Source organism: Lissotriton helveticus, chromosome 7 (genome assembly GCF_964261635.1).
Source record: "Lissotriton helveticus chromosome 7, aLisHel1.1, whole genome shotgun sequence".
NCBI classification, from domain to species: Eukaryota; Metazoa; Chordata; class Amphibia; order Caudata; family Salamandridae; genus Lissotriton; species Lissotriton helveticus.
Window position 1 is genome coordinate 859,189,373 of NC_136068.1, and position 26,514 is coordinate 859,215,886.

The following is a 26,514-nucleotide window of genomic DNA, read 5'->3' on the forward strand; positions in this document are numbered from 1 at the left end:
ATATGAAATGTGAACACTTCACCAAGTTTTTTCACTGCACTTAATGTGAAAAGAACATACATTCATATGGGTGTCAAAAAGTGAACACTTTAATGTTTCCAGAAAATATGTAACAAAATGCAGACCTGGAGAATGCAATTAGCTACCTATTACATTTGTTGATTGTGGAGGGGTGGCATGACTCAGAAGGTGGGCACCTGCATGGAGTCATGATGACTTTCCCTTCCCTCAACAATAGTAGTAAATAGTATACCTTACTCTGCACATCAGCATATTTGGTTAACGCCATAGCATTGTTTTGTGTGTATTTGTTTTTACAAAAGCTATTCAACCAAAACCAAGATGCAAGGGGTTACATCTGTGCTGTAAGGTAAGAGGCCCCTTGAGGAATAGAGTAGTTTGCCGATAATTGTTACAATCAATCTTAGAGACAATACATTCTGTTTTTATAACATCAACGTTACTGTACTGCGGTAATAAACTCGAATTTGACCTTAGCAGTGTAGTAATAAATGCGTCAATGTGTATTTAATCATCTGATAATTACTTTACAGAAATTATATTTATATATTGTACAAATACTTATTGTTAGTACGACAAAAACATAGATGTCATTGGCACAAAATGAATATGAATTCTTACTATGTTGTCCAGTTCTATTGGTGCAGCAGTGCAATATATATATATATTTTTAAAGTTCAGCTATTCAGTGCCAGGAGGTTCGTTATTATTTTCGCATGTGCAGTTGGTGACAACTAAACTATACGTGACTGACTACAAGTATTAGGGAGACATTTCTTTGATAGCCGAATAATTTTTTTAAAGTTATAGTATAAATCCAAAAAACAGAAGAAACTCAGTATAGTTGTCATTCAACAACCTTAACCATAAATGTGTCACTCATAATAGGAGTAGGATCCCCTCCTTTTATTAAAAAATCCAATCTTTCTCCCAACAACATCAATCACCCTAACCTTCACGCACGTAAGATCAATATTAATGTATTCACATGCGTCAAAGGCATATTCATACCTCTGCAATAGGAGGTACTCTAGCAGGGCTGATGCTAAATTAAGACCAACGCAGGCTGCTGCCTGACAGCCCCAACACAAATAGCCACAGAGGGATGCCAATTTCTAACAAATTGGCTCAAAAAAGGTCTAGTTGATACTGGGAGGGTAATGCCCATTCATCAAAAGTAATTTTATCTAGGACTTTGATGCAACACAGGGATACTCTAGGTCGTATTGGTAAATGTGTAGGCACTCCTGTTTTCCCTCTTATGCCTTCGGTAATAACATTCATAATTCTGATCACTTAGTCCAGCATTCCTCCTTAATTCAAAAGTATTCCATGCGCTCCTGTTCCTCTTTTGCTCTTTCTTTCCAACTCTTTTTGCTACTTTCATATTTAAACGCCTGCCAGTTGGTATATTCCTTCCGACCTGCCTGCTTTCCGCCCATCATCTAATTCCAAACATACATCAGAAGGATTGCGCTTTTTTCTCTTCATCACTCAATTACTGTATTCTAATAAGTTTGACATGCTCATTTTGTGTTATGAAGATAAAAGACCAACCTATCTTCTAGCAGCTAAAAAATGTTTAATGCAGTATTTTATTATAATAATTCTAATACTTCGATTCCACACAGTCTAGCTAAACAGTTGGCACGTGCAATATGTTCATAAAACTTACTGTGAAAATAATGTTCTTGATCGGACAATGAACCTAAACACATATTCCAAAGCCTTCAATGTTCTCAATATTGGCTCACACTGCTCCCCTCTACTGGATGTATCCAAGTACGTCTTCAAAACAGACATCAGTTTCCTGAAATTGAACATATTTATTGAAATTACAAGTAAGATACACTCCACTGTGTGGCGAAGCTTTTAAATGACATTTAGATCGGTTAGTGTCACAGAATTAAAAGTTACTAGCATGAAAAAGCCTAGATGAAACACAACAAAATTCGATTTAAAAATACATTAAGGTTTCTGAGAACAGAGCTAAGGTGAATATACTCTTGGTTGAAACTTATGACCAGGAAAAATGAGAATGGATGTCTTTCAAACAAGCATTCTTCAGCCCTGGGGACATACATAATGTGACTAATGTTTATCGGTTTTCATAAGGAGTAAATAGGTTAGCATTGAGTTCTCAACCAGTGCCAGCGTTTCACAGCCTGGTAGCATACTGCTCGTGCATCTTAAAATTAAGCACATTTCTACAGCAAGCTTCCATACATGAACATTACCGATAATAGTCAAACATGATGAGCTATAGGGTGAAACAGATAGCAGGGAAAACAGCGCAAACTGCATATTTAGTAGAAATAACTTTTTTTCATATATCATAGCAAATATAAGATAAATTCACACAATTTAGAAAATGATATGATGAAAGTCAGAAATCTACTCTAGTAGAATTACAGCTAGATTTGTAGCAGATTTCTGGCATCTTTGGAATTTGTCAAGGATCTAGGAAATCTATCCTACTCATCCATTTCCTGGAAAACATTAGTGTCCTCATGTAGTGTGAGACCTGGCATCCTGGTGTGTGTGTGTGTGTGGGGGGAGGTTACGCTCTAATGTTTTGCCTTCATACCTTTTGTTGTTGCTGACTTTATTATTGATGACCAAGGGCTCTGCACACTTTACCACTGCTAACCAGTTCTAAAGTGCTTGTACTCTCTCTTTAAAGTATGCTGGATTGGCTTATACCCAATTGACATATTTAATTTACTTGTAAGTCTCTATGGTCCTACCTGTGCACAGGACCTGTAAAATGAAATGCGACTAGTGAGCTTGCACTGATTAAGCCACCCACTTAAGTAGGACTGTAAACATGTCTAGAGCCTGCCATTGCAGCCTGTGTGAGCAGTTTGTAAACTGTCATTTCAACCTGGCAGGTCCAAACCTTCCTTTTTAATGCACATAAGTCACTCCTAAGGTAGGCCCTGGACCGCTCAGAGGGCAGTGTGCAATGTATTTAAAAAGTAGGACATGTACAGATAACAGAAAAGCTGAATTGAGTAGAACATAAAAAAATACTTAAAAATGCACTGAATATAACTCTAAAGGTAAGTTATGGTTCAGGAAGGGCATAACCTTTAAAAACAAACTTAGAATTCACTTTAAAAAGTAAAAACAGAGATGATATGGTTCTAATGCAAAGCTAGAACAACCATAAAGTTTGCCGGTTATGTTATGCAATCAAAGCTATAATTCACAATCCTGCCATGCTCTGCATATGACATAACTGGTCATTTTTGAAATTACATAATTGGTGACATCACTGATGACATCATTTTAAGGCAAACACTTGTAAATGCTTATGTTATTTCTGAACCATAACTCACCTTTAATTGTATTTCTTTCATAAAACAGATATCCAGAGGAAGGTCGACTTATAAATGCTGCTTTGTTTGCATCACACACCTATGTGTGTTTTGATGCACAGCAAAATTTTAAAAACTGTTGAAAGTGGTAAAAAAAGAAAGAAAAGCAGAACATGTACTTATAAGTTTTAAAAGTCCTGGTAGTAAAAAAACGTTTACATTCAATTTTCCCTACTACAAGGCCAACCTCTGCCATAGGATTACATTGGAGTTACCATATTATATTTTACAAGTGTACTTTCCAAATTGGAATAGGTGATTAGTTCATGTTTGGTGTCTCTGGAATCATATTGAAAAATCCTGGTGAAGTCGTATTTTAAATTCCAATTCTGGAAATGGCACTTTTAGAAAGTTGCCATTGTCCTGCCTTAGCCATTTGGTGCCTACCTCTGGGAGACATGATTGGGTATGGGTGACAGTTGGGCTCTGTATATTACTCCCAGTCATCCATACTCAATGGGGAACTCAGGTATGACTGAATGGTCCATCACTGGCAGGATGGGAGGCAGGAGCTGGACCCAGCTCACCTTAAACTGGAATAGGCTGTTTTCTGTCTCCACACAGAGGTCTGCATACCCCCTGCAGTTAGTCTGGTTCCAGGGCCAGGAAGGCAGGGTACCTTTACACTTAAAAGGCATGCCTCTGGAAGCTTCTCCCCACTTCAAGGGCACAACTGGGAATAAATATTAGACCTCAGACACTACCACTTTAGTGCACTCCTGGTTTTTGACCTGTGAATACTCTGCCAGGAAGAAAGATTGCTGTGCTGTTACAAGCACAGCCCTGCTGTGCTGCCCTGTTGCCATTTTCCCTGTTAGAACGGCCAGACCTGTATTTCTTCAACCCAGATCCAAGAGTGACTGCAAGTGATCTAAAGCCTCAAACGGCTTCCAACAATCTTGCAACTGCACCAAGACTCTGCCTTCTGCGAGTCTACCTTGCCTAGTGGTGCCACCCCAGTCCTGGACCCTAGTAAGTGGGCCTAAGGTGGTCTGAAAAACTCTGTGGATCCAGCAGAATCAACGCATCTCCTCTGTTGCATGGCACTACTCTGAGCAGAACCAGAGCATCCCAGCAGCTGTATGCATTGGACCCATCGCAAAGACTTGTATCGCCACTGCAGACCATCACAATCACTACTGTGCAACGCGTCCTCAGTGCAGGTCCTTGAATCCTTCATTGACAGCAGCCTCGATGAGGACGATGGACTCTGAATCATAACCTTGCAGCTATTTGGAACAGATGCATCGCCCCAGCTGCTCACCGCATTTTCAACACTATTTTTACTAAAATCTTTAAAATTGCAAATCTCCAGTTCTACTGATTGGATGTTTTATTATAGAAAATCCCAATTTTTTAACTTGATATGGAAACCTTTCAGTGTGATGTTTTCACTTTATTACTGTTTGAAGTGTTACACAAATACATTACACATTGCCTCTAAGTTCACGTTGACTACTCTATGCCAAGCTACCAGATGGTCAAGCACAGGTTACTGTGGGGTTGGCTTGTGCCTCACCCTGACAAGAGTTGTAGCTGCTTATTGACCAGGACTCACACCCAGTCAACCAACAAACCAATTTCTTACATGCAGATTTTTCTCCAGGTGGAAGTTTTTATCTTCATAAATGAAACATAAATGTTACTTTGTGAATGCAAGTCTTTGTTTCTTCTAAGGGGTTGAGCCTTTTCCACAACACCCACATTAAATAAGGGTTGCTCTGCTCCCAGTACCTCATGACATGCACTTGCACCTAATCTTAAAATCAGCAAATGTTCTCATTTTTACAGAAGCTGCCTGTAAGAAGTATGTAAGCAATCCAAATACTAAACATTTTTAAATACTCATCTACTTTTCAAGCTGCCTAACAGAGAAATGCCAACAAAGCCCCACCCATATTTAAACCAAACCTAACAAATGTGTAATTTCTGCCTTCACAGTTGCATTTTAGTATTATGAAGCACGCATCCCCAGGGTCAAATTCCACCAGTCCCGATTCTGTACTTTCAGTGGGTGTGAATGCAGATGTTTTCAATTACATCGCACAGTGTACAGCGCAAATATAATCACATTAATGAATTAGTGCAGTACCAGCTCAGCTCAAAAAAAGTGGGAATTGCCATTATATGTCTCTAATCTATGCTATCTGCAGCACTAACTCATGGAACTACTGTGTCAGTGTATGTGCAATAGATGGTGTGTTTCTGACGGAAATGGGCCTATGTCCTGCTTCTGTGCACAAGATCTAAACAGGATGATTGTACGGCCTCAGGGAGGGAGAGTAAGATAGGGGAAAGTGGTGAATATCGCTCTCTCTCTTTTTAATGAGTTTTCTCTTTTTTTAATGAAAGCTCTGAAAGCGGTGAGCCCGGTCTAGAAACAGTTAGCCAGAATTGTTGATCACTACTCCACCCTAATGCAAGCATAGGTTGGCGTTGACCAGGCAGAATTCCTTCACCTTATGGAACAGGTCATGTATTGTTGATAGCAGATTGAGAGGGGGGTGACCTGTTCCTTGATCCCCTAAGCTCCTTGGTGTATTTGGCATTTATTTTGTGTCAGGGCTCCATTATTTTTGCATTGCCATTTCTTGTCAAACTCCTCTGCACAAGCCTCCTGGTCGTTTCAGCTGATGTCTGATGAAACTAACTTTCACGACCACCCTGCCCTTCCTGCTCCTTGTGGTTGAGCCAATTTCAAAAACGGGAACAAAGAATTGGCCTCACCACCCTCGGGCTGAACTCCTGCACACACCCACCCTATTTTGCAAGACTTGGTCATCCCACAGTACCAGAACCTGTGTCTTTCACATATCCTGCTGTTCAAGATCTGTCTGTTCTCCCACGTACATATCCTGTTTTGCAAGGCCTGTCCATAATCTTTTGTTCCATCTGTTGCAGCACCGTCCTGCCTGAACAAAGAATGGCGTAACTGCATTCTGACTCGGGGGCGCTAGGCCCCCATCCAAACTGGTTTCTTAAGGTGGGAAATGTGTATATAAGGCCTGTAAGCTGTGGAGTGAAGCAGCAACCTCCTCTGTCTGGTTTCCGACGAGCTTGGGACTCTGTTCCATAGCCCGGCTATTCGAATAAAACTTGGTTCCTCCTGCAGATGAAGGCTCCTGTGTCTCATTTTTTCTATATAAGGAGGGTATGGAAGACTTTGGCGGTTACCCCGCCGCCAAGACCCAGTAAGTGGTTATAAACGGTTCTTCAAGTGTAGAGGGATGTCATTCCAGGTTTTGGGTGGGATGTAGGAAAATGGTAAACCTCCCATTCCCCGTTTGCAGGTGCGTGGTGATAGTGCTAGAACATTTTAATTCAAAATAAATTAACAAAGCTGATAAATTGCCTTAGGTATTAACGCAAAAACACTCTAAGATGGCACATAGTCAAAATGTGCAAAGAGCATAAGGCAGCCATATTCACTGGCAGGCTATCATTAAATCTCCTTTTTAAAAAATAGAAACTCTAAAAATTGCTGAACCACGCACAAATGTATTTGATAGCTTGACCTTAATGTGACTTGCTTAGATTCTGTCATAGGTGCAGAATGTTCAGAGTTTATAAAAAGCATTCCTTTCTTTATACTGTATAATCTTATTGTGCCAAGCTAGAACTTCCTATCAACCTCATGGTCAGGTAATTCTGAATAGAGAACCACATATTTTAACAGTAACTCTCACTTATATGAAATACGAAAAGCATTGCTTAACTAGAAGTCTGCGAGCAACTGTTTCTTTCTTTAGTGTAGTTCATTGTGACTGAGTGAAACATTGAATAAATGATAGAGTAGACTCTGCAATAAACTTCCCTGGGAACAAAGGTGAGACATTTCCAGATGCACAAATGCTTCATTAGATCGCTAACATATTTGGTATTTGACTGTGAACTTCATTTGCTTTCTTTCAGAAAGGAAGAATGAAGATTGCTCACCATCAAAATATGTTGGACCCACTGGACTGGAGTGATCCAACTTGCAACATTGTTCGCACATGTTCATGTTTTTTACACTAGTGTGTGTTTCTAGTTAGACTCAGAGCTCTTCTTTCTAGGATTTGGGATCTGGTATTTGGCTGTAGGATACTACTGATAGCTGATACTGTTGCCTGCCACTTTGAAGGTGACCATTCCTTTATTTTCCTATCCTGATGGGTGTAGCTACTGCTTCAACTGCTTACCCATATTTTTCAGTTTAGGCACATTTTATACAGATTGCTACTGCAGCTGTATGCTGATTCATTCTTCATATTGAGACTTGACTGAGTTTCATGAACTACTCTTTACTGATTTCGAGTTAGATGCTCCTTTAATTTCACTCTTTTCTTGGACTATTTATGGGTTCTTTTAGCTTTGCTTTTGATTCCATTTGGTTAGAATATGGACTAATTCCTCTATGTAAAACGCTTGCCAAATTGTACTACTGATGATTCTTACCATATTTTCTTAGATAATTTCTGTAAACTGATATCTCTGACTCACTAATTGAATAAAAACACCAAAAATAATGTATTGATCTCACATCATTGACAGAATTTAAAACCTAATAATTATGTAGGTAATTGACCTGATTTGATTTAGCTTCCATTTAAAATGGTGGCAAAGATCTGTTGCCTAGAAGAATAAAGATTTAGCACTGAGTAGGAGCCCATTCTTGTAAGTCACAGGTTGAACTGGTACTGGAGAGTAAACATTGGATTCTTTCTGCGCTATTGGGAGACCGAGTGTGATTGAGAGTGAGGCTGAGAGCAGGTGTCTGGTAGGTTGGTGGAAGTTGAGTCGGCTGTTAAGGTTTTGTTGGTCATATGTTGTCTTGTATGCATGCATGAGGAGTATCAATTGGTGCCTTATGTATTGGGAGCCAGTGGTGCTCTCTGAGACGTGGGGGGATGTGGGTGCTTCATGGAGGTTGTAGGATGAGTCTCGCTGTGGCACTCTGGATGGTCTGGAGATTGTGGTTGAGGTGGTTGGAGATTACGGTGTAAAGTCCACTGCTGTAGTCTAGTCTGATTGCAATGAGGGCTTGTGTGATGGTACGTCTGGTATAACAGATTATCCATTTGAAGATCTTGCAAAACATGAAACAGAAGGGGCGGACTGCCTCGACCTGTGCTGCCATGCTGAGTTTGTCAATAAGGGTGATTCCTAGGTTCCTTGAGTTGTTGGTTGGTGCGGGTGTGGGTCTGAATTTATGTGGCGACCAGTTGGAGTCCCAGGGGGAGTTCTTGTTCCAGAAGATCAACACTTCTGTCTAGCGGCGATTGAGTTTCAGCCATTTGGCTTTCATCCACACAGCTACATGGATCATGCAGTCAGAAAGTTGGTTCTGATGATGCTGGACTTTTCAGACAGTGATAGGATGAATTGGGTGTCATCGGCGTCTGACATGATGTAGATGACGTGTTCTAATGATGTTGGTGAGCAGAGACATGTAAAAGTTAAACAGGGTTGGGATGAGCGATGAACCCTGGGGACTCTGCAGACCAGGTTCCTGGGTTCTGATGTGTATGATGGCAGTCTGTCTAACTCTGTTCTTCCTGTGGGGAAGGAGCATATCCAGTTGAGGGCTGGTCCTTGGATGCCTTTGTCATGCAGTCTTCTGATGAGGGTGTAGTGTGATACTGTATTGAAAACAGCAGACAGGTCATGGAGGATGAGTGCAGAGGTTTCTCCATGGTCCAGTTTTATGCGGATTTCGTCCTTGGCAGCGATGATTGCTGTTTCTGTGCTGGGGTTGCTCTGAAAACCTGATAGGGTGTGGTCAGGTAGGTTGGTGAGTTTGAGATAGTTGGTGAGTTGTTTGTTGATTGCCTTCTCTATTACTTTGCCGGAGTACGGAAGCAGGGAGACGGGTCGGAAGTTGCTCAAAGTGCTGTGGTTGCTCGAAGGTTTTTTGAGGACGGCGTGGACTGTTGCATGTTTTTATTCTTCACGGAAGGTGGCTGATTTGATGAAGTAGTTGTTGATGTAGGTGAGGAGTTTGCTGATCTGTGGTTCTCCTATGGTGTAGATGCACTGACTGGTGGCCCTGAGTGTACTGTTTTGATGATTGCTGGGTTATTTTCCTCTGTGAGTGTTTTCCAGAGGTGTGTGTCTAGGTTGGCGGTGGTGAGGTTGGTAATGAGATCCTTAGGGTTAGGTTGGTTTTCGAAGTTGCTGTTGAATTTTTAGATTTTACTGAGAAATAAGTGGTTCACTAACAGAATATCGACAACTGAAATATCTCCATACCACAATATCAAGTTATAAATGTAGATGTCAAGAATATCAACATTCTATATTTATAATGGTAAGTACAAAAATATTGTGAGAAAAAATATTGATATCAAATATAGTTGTACAAAATATTGTTTTTTAATATATATAAAAATACATTAATACATATTAAATATATTAAATAATAAAATTAATGTTAAACACATACATTAGATTTAATATACAGTTTAACAAATAAACCTAATTAAAAAAGTTTAACACACATATAAAATAATTAATATATATATTCACTTAAAAATAATTATTAAACTCATAATTGTAATGTATTTTATAATTTTAAAATTAAATAAAAATGTTCACAAATAAATATATATATATATATATATATATATATATATATATATCCCAATAAAATAAAATATATTTAAAAGCATTCTATTATACATTAAAACATTAAACTATTTAAAAGTCTTTAAACTTAAATTTCACACTCCAGTCAGTGCAACAGTAGGGAACGTGTTGGATAGCTGAGGGGTATAAATTACTATCCCCACTCCAGAGAGTGCAATAGTAGGAAAAGTGTTGGATAGAGAAGGGGTAACAATTCCTAATCCCACTCCAGTGAGGGCAACAGTAGCGAAAGTGTTGGATAGCGGAGGGGTAAAAATCACTGTTGCCACTCCAGTGAGTGCAACAGTAGGGAAAGAGTTTGATAGCAGAGGGATAAAATGTAGTATTCCCAGTCCAGTCAATGCAACAGTATTTAAAGTGTTGGATAACAGAAGGGTAAAAACTACTATTCCCACTCCAGTGAGTGCAACAGTAGGGACAGTGTTGGATAGCAGAGAAACTAAAATTACTAAGGGGTAATATTTACCATTCTCACTCCAGTCAGTTACAAACAAAATATCAGCAACAAAATAAAAAACATTTTTTTAAAGTAAATAAAAAATAAAAACATATGATAATGTTAAATACATATCACAAATACCTACAAATATTCTATTAAATAAACTTTAAAAAATCAAACAAATAATTATTAATAATGATCAACTAATTTTTAATTAACATTAAATTACTTCCCACCCTCTACCCATAGATAAACCCGCAACCCACAACTACAATTAATCACAATTTCCATATTTAATTGTCAAATAATTAATTAACATTAATTAACAACTAATTATTAATTAATTAAAAATAAATTTCTTCCCACCCATCTTTCCTTAAACCCCCACAACCCACACCTAAAATTAATTACACAATTACCGTAGTTAATTATCAATTAACAACGAATTATTAATTAGATATAAATTGCTACCCATCCTTTATCCCTATAAACCCCACATCTCGCACCTAAAATCCACCCGAAAAAATTTAAAACACCATTAACATTATGAAATCTCAATTAAATATTCAGATAAAAAATATTCATTAATTTATTATAACTAAATTACTTAACACCCTATTCCCCTATAAACCCACAACCCACAAAATCGATATTTTAAACATCTATTTTTTTGCAAGCGATATTAATGACTTCTATATTTTTAAAATTTATATTTCTTACCTTAAAGTCAATATTCTTCACCACAATATTCTTGCTGTCGATATTTCTGTGTCACAATATTTACAAATTCGATATTAGTGTAAGTCGACATTTCCAACTTGATATTTTGACTGAACACCGAAATAAGTTGGATAGATTGTTTCAGAATTCCTGTGATGATGTGATAGTGTTGGCTACGGCCTCTGGGTGGTAAAATCCATGACATGTGTAGAGATCTCTCTGCAGCTGTTGGAGGTTGGAGCTTGCTTCCATATTTTTGGTTAGGGCCCTTCTTTTGGTGTTTTTCAGGAGATGGTGGTACAGCCTGAGTGCAGCCTTGTAGGGGGTTCTGGCATTGGCATTGTGGTTAGAACTTCACTTTCTAGTTTGCAGTGGCGTTTAGATTACCGGAAGAAGTCTGAATACCGCCTAGCATGTTTATTGGGTTTTCTTGTGGAAGTTCTAATAGTAATGGGAAGAACATTTCATTACTGCTTATTTGCTTCAAGGTCAACTAAGATTCTACAGGATTCTAATCAATGCTGGTGAAGTTCCCAGGTTCCGCTAAGTAGAAGTGGCTTGAACTTCAATGACCGCTTAGCTGAACCAGACCAAACCATGTATCTGAGTTGATCATATTTGATCTGCCAATGTCCTATGCTATCATTAGCTAAGGATTTGAAAATCTATCATTTTGTGCCTTACTTAAATAATTCCAGTACAGTAAGAGAAGAGGAGCTATGGAAAATATAATGTCTCTTATAGCACGACTGAGTGCAACAAGGGTTAACTGTCCAGTTGCCAGATGGTAGGACTTCCTGGACGGAAAGCGAGGGACAGGAAGTAAACATTTGAATGCAGAAAATGTATGAAGCAGGACGAATGAGAAGCAAATTCCTTGCATGTAGGCATACATGATGCAATTAGGGAGGGCAACTAGACAACTAAAATAAATAAATACATCTCACTTTGGGAGCCATGCTCCACCTTGTTTGCCTGAATCACAACACAATATTGGCCTTGAAGAAAAAAACAGCAGGACCCATAGGGAGCAAAGCCAGAAACAATAAGACAAATGAAAAAGAAAGAAAGTGTTGCTGCAGCAAACATCAAAGCACAACTCACCTAACAACAGTAACAATCAGCGCAGCTTAGTGCAGTCAAAATTGGCGGTTGTGCCAAAGAATTAGGAGCAAAGTGTAAAATGAGAAGAAGCAGCAAAATTCAAAACATGACCACGGAAATATAAGAGATAATAATGTTAGCTCAGATACCCCGTGGGCGGAATTGATCAAAGTGCCACCTCACCAACAATAAATAATCATCACAACCTGTTGTGACTGCAATTGATCAAGCACAGAGCATGGTGCAACAAGTTGTACACAACTGCAATCACGCCCCTACCAAGACTCAGCACAGCTTGACTCCAACTCAGCTCGTGGCACTTACAGAATTAGTACCCACATGGTCACAAAAATAGAAAGGGCAGAAAGTCAACCTTGAGGTCTAAACTGTGCATAGAGGACATGTTAACAAACAGGAAATAGCATCAGGCATCTCTGTCTTGCAGCCAGATTGACACAAACAGGAAGAAGACATTGAAGTATATTGGGTGGCCAAATAGATGTCAAGCATCCCGGGAGAAAAGCTTTGGACTTCTTTGGAGTCTCTGAGTTGGCTATTTTGCAGTCAGACACCCATTGCCGATTCAAAAGCTTTATTCGAGGATTTATCTCATAAAAGCACAAACATACATTTAAAATACATCATTAAACAATTGTTTCCTCGTTAAATACAATAGTTTAAAAAAGATTAAGCAAACATACACAATTGGTTAAAAATAAAGAGATATAAAACTTGGTACATATTTACACGGGAGCCAGTAGAGGTACTCCATTCGGTGTACTCTTGGGAACAGCCCTCCTTCTAATAGACCATGCCCAACCCAAATACTTAGCTGTTGCTAAAACTATAGGCATGTGGGTGGAGGTACAGGTGATTCGTAAGGCCTCTACACCCCTAGATGTTCCTAAATTTTTACAAACAGGGACTAGCCAAACTTTCCTCGGATGTCATAGGCTTTACAGGAGAATAAGAAATGGCCTATACTTTCATTTGGGATGTATGACGTTATAACGCATACTTTTACTCCGCAGACCATTACAATGCGACTTTTACACCGCATACCGTTACAACGCATAGCGCCTTGGGGCGCTGGATAGTGGTAAGTATAATTTACTATTCTAACTCCAGTCCCCGTGGACCCTAGGGAAGGTGTTGGATAGTAAATTATACTTATTCCCTATCCTAGAGCGCCCCCCAGCGCAATGCGTTGTAATGGTATGCGGAGTAAAAGTCGCGTTGTAATGGTAGTGCGGAGTAAAAAATGCGTTGTAACAGGTGTATACCTTTCATTTGGTGCTCCACAGGCTGGGCAATATAGAGTGGAGGAGCTCCTCCACCTACCTGTCAAAGATCTCACTGGGAGGGCACCTGATCTTAGCTGAAAGAAAAGCTTTCTGCCCCCAGGGTTGGTTATGCTATCCCAATAGGGTTCCAAAAATGGATACAGTTTAGCTTCCACAAAGCGCCCCGTCATGGAGTCAGATTTAGTTTTGCTCCAGACCCTTGCAACTACATGATCCTAGTACAGATCCGTAATCACTTTTTTGCTCGGAAAGAGCTCCCCGGTTGGATTATCCCATAAATTTGAGAGACCAAGATCACATAGGGAAGACCTAAGATTTTTCAGCCATTCTATCCTATGAAAGATATCAGCATTTATTATGGCTAAAAACCATCTGCGTAATGCTGAATCTCCGGGGTAGTCCAGAGCCGTCTCCAATAAAGAATCGGGTGCAACCTCACTAGATCACTAACTGCTCTCCTCCCCAGGTCAAGACCAAGGGGAATCAGTGGGGTGCTCTGCGGGAGTCCTGTGATTCCCCTAAGAAACCTGTTCTCAGAGGACTGCAAGGGGAGAAGTTTCCCAAAGCCCCACAGCTCTGCCCCGTATAGAGCAGACCCAAGAGCCTTGGCCTCATACACTGCCAAGACGGGTTTTATTGGTTTGGACCTGGATTTTTTATGCTCCACCCGAAGTGCCCCCGAGATTTGTTGGTGCCTCAAGACCGCCATTTCTATGTGCTGGGACCATCTTGAATCGTTTGTTATCTGTATCCCAAGATAGGTGAATACGGTAACCACCTCTAACAAACTATTATTCAAGAATATTTTCGGCCTGGGTCTACGTTTTGGTGCAAAGGCCATCAGCTTAGTCTTACCCACATTGACTTCCAGGCCATGTTCCCCGCAAAAAGAATCAAAGTGATTGCCCTAGCCGAGAGACGCGCCGAGCGTAGGCAATCCATTGAACTCCTTAAACTTCCTCCGGAAAAGCGGCCACTTTTGGATTCCCTGGCACCGGTTCCACCTCTACCACCTGTAACCATGCCAGTGTTAGTAGAAATGTCCCAAGTCTCTCCACAGTCGCCCAGTTTGGCTGGGGTCGAAGGCAAGTAAGGCTCAGACCTGCAGACCGGAAATACCCTTCGGTCGCTGCACCGACCATCTTGCCTCCCCCTTTGTCTACCACATTAAATGTTCCTTCTACTGACGACGAACACACTGCCCAATCGGGTGTATTATCCCATGTGGCCTCGAATAACCCTCGCACTAAAAGGAAAAGACACATTACCCCGAGGAAGAGTTGTTTCCCTAAACACCCTAAGGAAATTAGGAAACTTGGCATAGGTCTGGGAGCTCCCTGCAAGCCTAAAGGGGTCGAGTTAGGTGGGGTACAAACTGCCAGGGATGGAGCCATCCCGGCTAACTCTGTATCTAACCCTAGTGATCCTACGGTGACAGGGCTTGCTGAGGTTTCATCCCTGGATTCACCCTTGCTTATGCAGCTAGAGAAGCTGATGAAGTCATTATTGACCCCCATTGTAGAACGAGTCAAAAGGTTAGCTGATCGATTAGATCGCTTTGAACAGGCTACCCTTGACAACTTCTTTTCAACTAAATCCTTAATTAAGACCCATCTTAGGACGGGGGACAGTAATAATCCCATAAATATAAGTGGGTTGGCAAGTGGAGTACCTGTTTCTGAGCCCCTTCCTCCTGCTGTTACTACTACCAAAACGGGGCCCCGTCTCTCAGGGCAAATCCCCACGATCACTCCCCACCCTCCAGACTATTCACGGGGAGAGACTGTTTGAAAAGGAACAGCGTTGGGTGTATCGCCTTGGCACCCATACTAATGGCCTTAATGATGACATTCCTTGGGGTTCTGTTCTCAAATAAATGACTGAAATGAATATCTGTTATCCCAAGATCTGTATCTGTTCCCACCAACTCCCTTTGTCTGCTACGGTGTTACTTTAACTTTCTTAACTTTCCTAGATCAGTTTTTACCACTCCACTGGTCTTGATAACACCCATCCTGAACTCATGAGCCAGTTATACTTTTCACTGACTCTGACTATACCCCTCACGCGCACACCAAATTGCGCTCTTGTGTTTCCATCCGTGTTCAAGTCTCACCTCGTCTGCGCATGCGCATTACGAGTAGTGTCACTATCCCGAATTCCGAAGGAAATCATGTCTGCGCATGCGCCTCAATCCGCGCGTAATTCCCGGAAGTGAGTAGCCTGCCCGGACCAGGCTAGCAGTCTAGCCCTGGAGTACATCCTCAACGCATGCGTGGTAGGAAGGCTGAAACTCCCGGAAGTGGTGTCGCGCCTTTTTCCTCACCGGCAACGCATATAACCGCCTTCACCCTTCCCAACCGGATCGACGAGACCCGGTCCTGAGGGCGTGTAGGCTTATCTGCAGGAGACGGACGCCGTGGGCGTGAGTACGAGTCCGGCTGAGAAACCATTCAGAGCTAAGTAGTGTTAACTGCTGCTTGACCAGGCTTTGGTGTCCCTTTTTCTTCCCTCTGTTTTGCTTTGCAGGATGTGCCAAATGCGCCGTCCCCTCCCTCCCGCGGTCTATGGGGTGGATTTTCATCCCTGGTGAAGTGAGACCCTCCCTCTTTCTCGCCACTTCTTGACTGCTTCATTGCTGACTGGCCACTGGCCATTTGGCCCATTGATCGATGAGTGACAGAATGTTGCGTGTTTATTTTCACTGCCATTTCGCCCTCATTTCACGTATCAATACCCTCCCCTGTGCACTTACACAGTTAGATTTTGCAAAATTGGCAATCTACTTTGACAGTGCCACCATATTAACAATATGACTTATCGTGTAGCCTCAGCCAACGGCAGAGCCACGCACCTCTGCTATTCTGCATGAGTGGTGCACCCCGGCACTATGAGCACTAGAAATAGACTGAATCTGGCTAAATCAATTGACAAAATATTCTAATTATGTTTCTTTTGTCTTGTGTTGTCTGTGTTTTCTTACCTTCACAGGTGCCTTTTTATTTTTAGTCTCTAAATTTTAGAGGCTGGAGGTGTGTGCGTCCTACCTTCGGGTGGTGAAGCCCGCCTCTGTGTTTTTGTGCACTTCACAGATCTTTTAACTTTCAAGCCCTCTGGTAGGGTGGGCCTTAGAGTGCCCATACCGCCGAGGTTTAACACCATAGGTCCTGACGAATGCCAGGTTAATGATACCACACCGGCTGAAACATGTCCATGTCGACCATTCACATATTCACTTAATGCTAGAGGGAGTAAGACCATCCAATTAGTTGGCTCTACTCACCTACACATTTTTTAACCTTGCCCTTGATGGTCTTTGATTAAAATTAAATTTTTGACACATACAAGGCAATTTTAATCTCACCACTTGACACTATTCACGTAATTTTCCACATAGCCCTCCCATCACGAAAACCAGCTCCGCAGTAACTCTGGCGTCGAAGCACACCGGGGTGACATTCGGTCACACCCGGTGGGGCCCGATGATGAAGCAAGTCACCGACCAGGTCGGTGAGTGAGGGCTTTCCTAACAAACCTATTGGGCTTTGTTGTTTCCTTGTGCTCTGTGCCCTTTTTCCACCTGAACCAGAACAGGAACACTCTTTTGTTGTTGTTACATATTCACGGGTTAATACAACTCAACCCAAGAAGCGTTTAGCTACTGTGGTCACGGGTATCAATGATAGATCCAAAACTGGGAATCTTGGACCCAAAAATCTCATCACCTCATCCCAAATTCCATCGACCTGCCCTGTTCCTCACCCCTCGAGTCTGCCCGACACAATCCCTACTAAAGTGCCCCGTAGGACTCCACCCATGAATCTGCCCCCAGACTGCTATCCTTTTGTTGCCATCCTTACCAACGTACCACCGTTGTTGGTTGGGCAACAAGAATCCTTCCAGATGCTGAAAAATAAAACAATGCACTGGCTAAGGATTAATAGACCACTGCCCAGGGAAGTGGATGGGCTGATTATTGGTGTTAGAAGGATAGGTTGGGTAGGTAGTACCCCTAAGCGCTTTGAGGGGGATTGTGTAATAGTTAACTTCAAGGATTCCAGGGTAGCTCATTTAATTTCGAGGCAGAACTTGGGCACAAGTAGCGCTGGTATTGGTGTAGTCGACCTGACCTTCTTCTACCCGAGACCACCTGGTATTTATTTTGGCATCACTCCAGAGGTGGGTCATTGTTACAACCATCCCACTCCTGGACTTGACCCCTTTACTGTACCATACCAGCAGGGAAACCTTTACAATGTACCAACTTTCAATCGTTTTGAAGCGATGTCAGATCCAGGGTGGGTTGATTGACGTAATGGTAACGATCCGCTGGGATTGGGCCGAGAAAACTTTAATCCAGACTATATCATGATTAATCGGGAAAGTATGAATTTAGAGGCAAGGTTTGGGGAGTCTACACCAATTTCCGGGGTATTATGAAATGAGGACTTAAACGAAACTAGTATTCTTGGTAATCACAATATTACGAATAACAAGGAGGACGAAAATCTAGTAGAGGGGGGGCACGTAGGAATCCCAATTAGTCATCTTGGGGCTCCTCCTGTAGTAATGGCTCCCGTAGACGGTTCCAGTCTAGGTAAGATGGTCTCATGGAATATCGCGGGATTAAGTAGTAAGCTGGAATCCCAAAATTGGATAGACTTCATCAATGATTTTGATGTATGTCTATTCCAAGAAACATGGGCCTGTGATCCTATATTCCTCCCGGGTTATCTAAATTTTTCAATCTCTTTGTCAATATCAAGAGTTGCCCTACTAAAATACTTGTCTAGGGGGCCCAAGATTGTTGTCCCTACCGTTGGCGGGGGGGACTCAGTACAGAGCTGGCCGGAGGGGAAAACATGCTTGGTGGGCAATGCCGTTTGAAGGGTGGGCTAAAGCAATGTAAACCAAAGCGGGTCCTCTCACGGCACAGGAGCGAACTAAAACTACTGCCCGTATATTAAGCAAATCAAAATGTCAGTTAGCCTCGCTTTTTACAATGTTGTCTGTTTGATAATGTAAGATGACAGAGAGTGGGCCCAGCCCAGCCTCCTGCAGCCCCTGACGGCCACAGACGGCCCGCCCTTGTCCCGGGCTTCTCCCGGGCAGCGGTGACGATGTTTGCTGTTTATTGGAAAGTTAGTTGGTGGGGGCGTGGCAATCAGGGAGAGCGGCCCAGGTGTCTCGGATCTGGTCAGCTGGGGCTCCTGGGAGATGGAGTCCCAGTACCAAATCGCTCGCAGCCCTGACACTTCAAACGCCCACAACAGTCTTGCAAAGCTTCCTTACACCAAAGGGTCAGCATCATATCTCCGACATGTAGGCACGCTGGCCATCTATCCCTTTCTTCAGGGAACACAAAGGGACCAAAAATGGAGTGAGTGATTTTAATTACTTTAAAGAGGCTTCCCAAGAAAAGAACAACAAACAAACGTTATCCACCCCACTATGAAGAATCTCCTGGAGAAAAATATCTAAAAAATTATTTGGGACTGCTACCAGCTCAATCGCTGACATTTGCATCAGTGTGTAATGCACTAGATGGGGAATACCTACCAAAGTAGAAGGTGGACTATGAAGGATACACTTTCTTTCAATACAGCATCCCCACAAAATGGTGAACCAATGGGTATCTTCTTGATGTCGACTAGTAAACAATTATGAATTCAGCAAATTCACAGATGAAGATGCACTTTGACTACACATCATAAAGGGATGACAAGCTATCACTCCAGTGTTGGTTGGTAAGAAAGAGCTAAATGCTGCAAGACATCAAAGAATTTACTTGACTCAATGACTACGCTGAAGCGCAAGCAAAGAGGATTGAAGAAGGTCAAAAACTCCAAACCTGAATTTTAAGTTGAAAGCATCGGCTAAAACAAGAGCAAACGCACAAGTCGCCCACCAAGATATGCGTTTCAGACCTTGAAGCAAAAGAGAAGATCAAAGGACATGCAGGCATCCAGAGACATGCCTATTACTCAAACATCAATACAGGATATTGGGTATTCGAGAGACAGCACCAGGCCAAAGAGATAGAATTGAGATGATCTCTGTCATCTACAAGTGATTGAAAGAAAGGGGACCATGGTCACCATTAGAAACCAAGATAAACAAACAACCCAGAATGTGTTTCACTTCAGACCATAAAACGGCAGAACCTTTGACAGGAAGGAGAATGCAAGCCCTACATAGACCACAGTTTGGAAGAATGAAGATGAGCTCACGCAGAAACTACACCCGCAGGGAGGATCATCTTTAAATTGAGAGAGAAGTAAGGTATCTGACAGCAGAATTGAATTTAACAAGAGTTATCACTCTAGCTTTCAATTGACTGGACCTCCTGTCCTGGAAGCAATGAACAGGAAGTGCACATTTGGAATGCAGAAAACAGATGAAGGAAGATTCATAAAAGGTAAGTTCCATCTGTGTAGACATATGTAATTAGTGGGGGCAACTAAAATAATAAAGAAATACATCTCACTCTGACTCCATCTGGCTCCACCCTGAACAAAATCACAATAGCAACCTAAAGAAAATGCTCTGTCAATAGATTGTCTGTTCTACATAAAGTTACAGAACAAAAAATGTTTTAAAACCCAAACTTGTGTTGGAATGCTACAATTGTATTTCTGAAAATGTTGAATAGTTCCACCAGAGATCCCAGAGCATTCTTATAGAATCCTTAGACATTCTCTTTAATGAAGTGCATGCTTTGGTTAATTTATCAAGTTTAATAAGCCCATGGAAAGGCCATGGACTTGGAATACTGCACTGCATCTTCCTTGTAGAATAGGTCATGTTTTCTCCTAGAAAACTAGTGACTCACCTCAGTCACTCTTTGGACTTTGTTCATCCCTTGTTGTAGACTGTGACCTTACACAGTACTAGAATAGGTTACATTCTCTAACCATGAAAAAGCAATGCATATAAAGCTTTGCACTGAAAACATCATTAGAAGGGTACTTCACTGGATCACCAGATCCAGAAATACATGTATTTTCTCATTTATCACCTATTGGGTCATGTATTTATGGCTACTTGCCCCTCGCAAGACCTCTGCGACCCGCGCAAGACCTCTGCGACTCACTCGCCACCTTCTTCCACCGCAAGATCGCCGACATACACAACAGCTTCGACGCACAGACCACGCACCCAACCACCGAACCAACGCCCCCCACCACCACCCTCTGCAAGTGGACCCCGGTCAGCACCGAAGACACCACCCGCACGATGAACACCATCCACTCCGGATCACCAACCGACCCTTGCCCCCACCACGTCTTCAACAAGGCCGACTCCATCATCGCACCCCAACTCCGGGACATCATCAACATCTCCTTCAACACCGCCACCTTCCCGGAGAGCTGGAAGCACGCCGAGCTCAGCGCCCTCCTGAAGAAACCAACAGCGGACCCACCGACCTCAAGAACTTTTGCCCCATCTCGCTCCTCTCTTTTCCTGCCAATGTCATCGAGAAGACCGTCAACAGACAGCTCGCCGCCTTCCTCGAGACAACCAGATCCCTCGACCCTTCGCAGTCCGGCTTCCGAGCCAACCACAGCACCGAGACCGCCCTCATCGCAGCCACCAATGACATCAGATCCCTGCTCGATAACGGTGAAACAGCGGCCCTCATCCTCCTGGACCTATCTGCGGCGTTCAACACTGTCTGCCACCGCACCCTAGTACAGCACCTCAGCAACATCGGTATCCAAGGGAAGGCTCTGGAGTGGATCGTCTCATTCCTCGTCGGAAGAACCCAGAGAGTCCGCCTCCCCCCATTCAGATCCGAGGCCACCGAAGTCATCTGCGGCGTACCACAAGGATCCTCACTGAGCCCCACCCTCTTCAACGTCTACATGAGCCCCCTCGCAGCCATTGCACGCCAACACAACCTCAACATCATCTCCTACGCCGACGACACCCAGCTGATCCTCTCCCTCACCAACGACCCCGCCACCGCCAGAGCCAGCCTACATGAAGGGATGAAAGACGTCGCCGAGTGTATGAAGAAAAGCCGCCTAAAACTGAACTCAGACAAGACGGAAGTCCTCATCCTGGGATCATCGCCCTCCGCCTGGGACCACTCCTGGTGGCCCCCTGCCCTGGGTACCACCCCCAAGCCAACGGACCACGCACAAAACCTGGGCTTCATCCTGGACTCCTCCCTCATGATGACCAGACAAGTCAACGCCGTGTCGTCATCGTGCTTCAACACCCTGCGCATGCTCCGTAAGATCTTCCGATGGATCCCCACCGAAACCAGGAAGGCAGTCACCCAGGCACTCGTCACCAGCCGACTGGACTACGGGAACACCCTCTACGCGGGAACCACTGCCAAACTACAGAAAAGACTCCAGCGCATACAGAACGCCTCCACACGACTCATTCTGAACATCCCTTGCCACAGCCACATCTCGACCCAACTGAGAGACCTGCACTGGCTCCCCGTCAACAAGAGGATCACGTTCAGACTCCTCACCCACTCACACAAGGCTCTCCATGACATGGGCCCAAAGTACCTCAACAGCCGCCTCACTTTCTACACACCCACCCGCCAGCTACGATCGGCCAGCCTCGCCCTCGCCACCGTACCACGCATCCGCAGAGCCACAGCTGGAGGAAGATCCTCCTCCTACCTGGCGGCCAAGACATGGAACTCCCTCCCCATCCACCTACGGCTGACCCAGGACCACCTCTCCTTCAGGAAACAACTCAAGACCTGGCTTTTCGAGCAGTAACGGACCCCCCCCAGCGCCTTGAGACCCTACTGGGTGAGTAGCACGCTATACAAATTGTTGATTGATTGATTGATTGATTTGTTTAATCAAATTTTGTTTTCTGCAGAGATCATCAACAAGGAAGGCTACATATAGAAAAAGTAAGCAGCACCAACAGAAAAAAGAGCAATTAGTAAATGGTGCACCGTGAAGACTAAGGGCCTGATTACGATCTCGCCCGGCAGGGCTTCTGACGGCATCTGTCAGGAGCGAGTCCGAGTTGCGTGTGCGATTTCAGACTGACTCTTCAAGCCGAGTGACCGCAATGGGTCTGATTTCCAAGCAACTAAGTACGATGCGCGTCGAGCAGCCAGATTGACTTGGAGCCTCTGACAAAAAAGCTTTGGGAAGCGGACTTTGAGGGGGCCATAGCAAGCCCCACTTCACCCGTAGCCTAACGAGTCAGTCACAGAGGGGGCCCCCCGACACATGCATGCAGGGTGCGAAGGGCACCGAGGCGTCCCAGCAACATGGGGCGCCCTTTTCTGTGACATACCTTTTTTCTGTATGGAAGCCAATATACGCAACGTACATCAGGCTCCCATAGATGCCAATGGGACTCCGAGCGACGCGAATCCGTCAGCGCGTACTTGCATCGTACTCGGGCGCACGGAGCCCAAGAACATGAGTCGTTCAGAAAGATCTACGAGACTGAGTCGGCTGTAGCGCTTTCCCAACGAGATCAGAATCAGGCCATAAATATGGGGCTATGCAGGCATAAGATTACAAACAACAGGAATGCTAGTTAATGTTTTGCTCTAATATAGTGTGGGATTATCAAATAAGTTACTTACCTTTGGTAAAGATCTTTTTGCTGGATACTCTAACTCCAGATTCTTCACCCTGTGAGTTCCCCAGGTGCCAGGCTAAATCCAGAAATCATCTGTAATATCTTGTGTATAGTAGGTGGCTCCATTGCCTCCTTGCAATTCCATCCCGCCTTGCAGCATCATGACATAGAGCCACTAGCCCCGCCAAATTACATCAGTTTTCTTTTGTTTTCCATGACCTCAGCAGCAGAATGTGTTTGACATACTGAATTTGTACTGGTGGGCTACAAAAACTAACCTGGGAAGTTCTTAAACCTGAAGCTCCACTCTACAATACAGGTAAGGGGGATAGGGGTGTTGAGGAATCTGCAGTTACACCATAAAGAACACTGCTGAGGTTAAGTTATTTTTCTGATTTATATATCTAACATTTGTGAGAAACTGGTTTACTGGTTGACCGGTGTGTGAGTCCTGGTCAAGCTGCAGCCACAATCCATGTCAGGGTGAGACACAAGCAAACCCCAGATGAACCTGTGCTCAACCTCCTGGTAGCTTGGTGCAGAGCAGTCTTGCAATATAGCGCTTAAAAGCATAAAGCGCCAACTGTTGCTATCTGGTTGCACTGGACCAGGTCAAATTCAAATGTTCAGGCTGACTGCAATGGAGTTCCGGTCAGATACAGTCCCAGAGTAGTCCAGCTGAAGTTTTACCGTCTCATGATTTGTGGCAAGAGTCTTATTTGCATTGGAAGGGGTCGCAGGGTGCAAGGAGAGAGTCAAAGGAGGTGGTCTGCGTAGCACGAAAAGCAGGTCAGGCGACAAGGGCGGTTGAGCTGGAGCTTGGAGTTGGCAGTCCTGTGAGGGCTGTTGAGGCTGCAGTGCAAAGAGGTGGGCTGGCGGAGGCTTGTGCTAATTTTTGGTGCAAGCAGCATGGTTCCGCTGTGAACGAGCCAGTTTGTTGTCACAAAGAGCCCAAAACTTGATTTCAAGAGCTCAAGGTCCACACCATAGGTCCAAGAACTGAGAGGCACCACTTGGGGGTCAGGAACTCGATGAAGACATGTCCAGGAACTGTTGAGATGCCTTTTATGTCCCTGAAACTCAGATCAGAAGGCCTGCAAACTAGCCCTTAGAGTTACTTTAGTGTCCAGGGTTCAAGATTAGTTGCAAGTCCAGCTATTTTTCCCCATGCAAGAGGGTAGTTGGCCACAGGCCAGCAGGGCAGCAGTTCTTTTAGAGCAGCAGTCAGCACAGTATCAGTCCATGTAGCAGCACAGCTGTTTTTCTTCCTGGCAAAGTATTCCCAAGTCCAGAAGTGTGCTGAAGTGGTGGTGTCTGAGGTCCTTCTTTTATACACAGCTGTGCCTTTGAAGAGGGATAAGCTTCTAGAGGCATGCTTTGAAGTGTGCAGATAGCTCCAGAGTAACTATATGGGGAATGCATCTCGTTGTGTGGAGGCTGGACACAGCCATTTCAAATGTAAATGGGGCTGTGCCCAGCACCTCCCTACCATCCTGCTATTGTGTAGTTCTCACTAATCCGTAGCACCTGTGCTTTTGTGCACTTTGGGTAAGGTGGTTAAATTGAGTTCAGACACCCCCACTGTATATGTTGGCCTAAAGACCCGCTAGCTCACAATTCCATCATAAGTCCCTCTAATCTAAACAGGGAGCAAATGGTTTCTGGTAACCACTGAATATGACAACCCTTGTCCCCTCAGGGATCTTGGTAACAGATCTAGAACTCTTTCACCCAGTCACTCGTGCACTGTTGCCCTCAGAGAAATATACAAAGAATACACAATGGGATGCTTTCAATATATTTATTGAACCAATGTTATTCTTGTATACAATACATGTGCTGTGTTAATCAGTAGACATAAGCAAATAGAAGGGATTACAAGCACCAAAAGAGCAAATAGCAGATATAGTTCCACCACTGTGTTAAAACAGTGTACATATACATGCACATAAAACAAAGTGGTAATCAGACGTAATCCTACTCTGCAATCCCTACTCTATATATGTCTAGAGTGTGTATAGGTGTATAGCCAAGAATCCTCCCTCTGGATGATCTAGCCCTATTACCTGGCGGTAAAGAATGTAGGAACCCGTCTTGGTCATGAACGGGACAACCCTCAAGGAGATTTTAGACAGTTGCTTGTCGACGCCTCAGCATGCAGGGAAATGCTTCTTTATTTATGATAAAATTCATACTTGCGATGTATACACATATTAATGTTGCTATGGGTATGGAGATAGCCCTGTCACCCAGTGGATGAAGATGGAACAACATCTGCACAAAGTGCGCAAAGGTCTTGTACTCAATGTTCGAAGCATCATGATGATGTTGCGCGAATCCAGATGTATAAGCAAAGCAGTTTCAGAGAAACATACCAACATTGTCATGCACGCAAACATGTGCAAAAGGTCACAGTAAAATGTTATCGTGCAGAAGGAGGACAATGTGAGAAAATGTGCAGCGTTGCTACATGGCCCTAACCTGGGTACATAACACTGCCAGTGGTTGCTGATCCAGTCAAACCTAATCTCCCATTGTTATTGTCTGTCTAGGAAGAATACACAAAGCCCAACTGTCAGCTATACCTAATCATGTGACCAGAGACAGGCTGCCAGCACTAAATAGCGAAGGCAAAAAATGCTAACTTTCTAAAAGTGGCATTTTCATAATTGGAATTTAAAATTTGACTTCACCAAAAGTTAGCATATTAAATTAAGATTCCAGAGACACCAAACATGAACTGGTTATCTCTTTCTATTTGAAAATTACTTTTATAAAATATAATAAGGCAACTCCATTGTTATCCTATGGGAGAGATAGGTCTTGTAGTCGCAGAAACCAAATGTAAGAGATTTTCACTAACAGGACAAGTAAAACTTAAAAGTACATGTTCTATTTTTAAATACATTGCACCCTGCCCTCTGGGTTGTCTGGGGTTTACCCTAGGTGTGACATATATGTCTTAAAAAGGCTTGGTTGGGCCTGGCAAAAGGTTTATTATGCCAGGTCAACATGACAGTTTAAAAAAATGAAATGAAAGTGGCCAAACCCCGTAAGGCGGTTTGAACTCACACAGGCACTGCTTTAGTGGTTAATACTAACAGTTTTACAAAGTTCTCTGTTCAAATGTGACCTTAAACCAATTTGTTTTAATCGTCAGACGCCCTTGTTGTGGACATTGGTGCGTGGTATCGTTTCTTCACACACTGTTTTTAGCAGTAAATTTTTCGACTGTGCAAAAAAATCACTAATTTAATAAGAGAGACTGATCAAAACTTTATTGAATGATTTCTTTCAGATTGTGGCCCCTGACGAAGGGACGGGAGTCCCGAAATGCATCAGG

The 26,514-nt window shown here is 43.2% G+C and overlaps 1 protein-coding gene across 2 annotated transcripts in view; it reads right to left on the reverse strand.

Moving 5' to 3' along the window:
- The window catches only part of DOCK2 (dedicator of cytokinesis 2), a 2,042,522-nt gene that overhangs the window by 1,267,352 nt on the left and 748,656 nt on the right, over window positions 1-26,514 (reverse strand). For both annotated transcript variants that reach the window (XM_078653374.1, XM_078653373.1), the window contains exon 22: window positions 1,697-1,831. In XM_078653374.1, coding sequence (XP_078509500.1) covers window positions 1,697-1,831 — 135 coding nt within the window. The remainder of the gene's footprint in view (window positions 1-1,696; window positions 1,832-26,514) is intronic.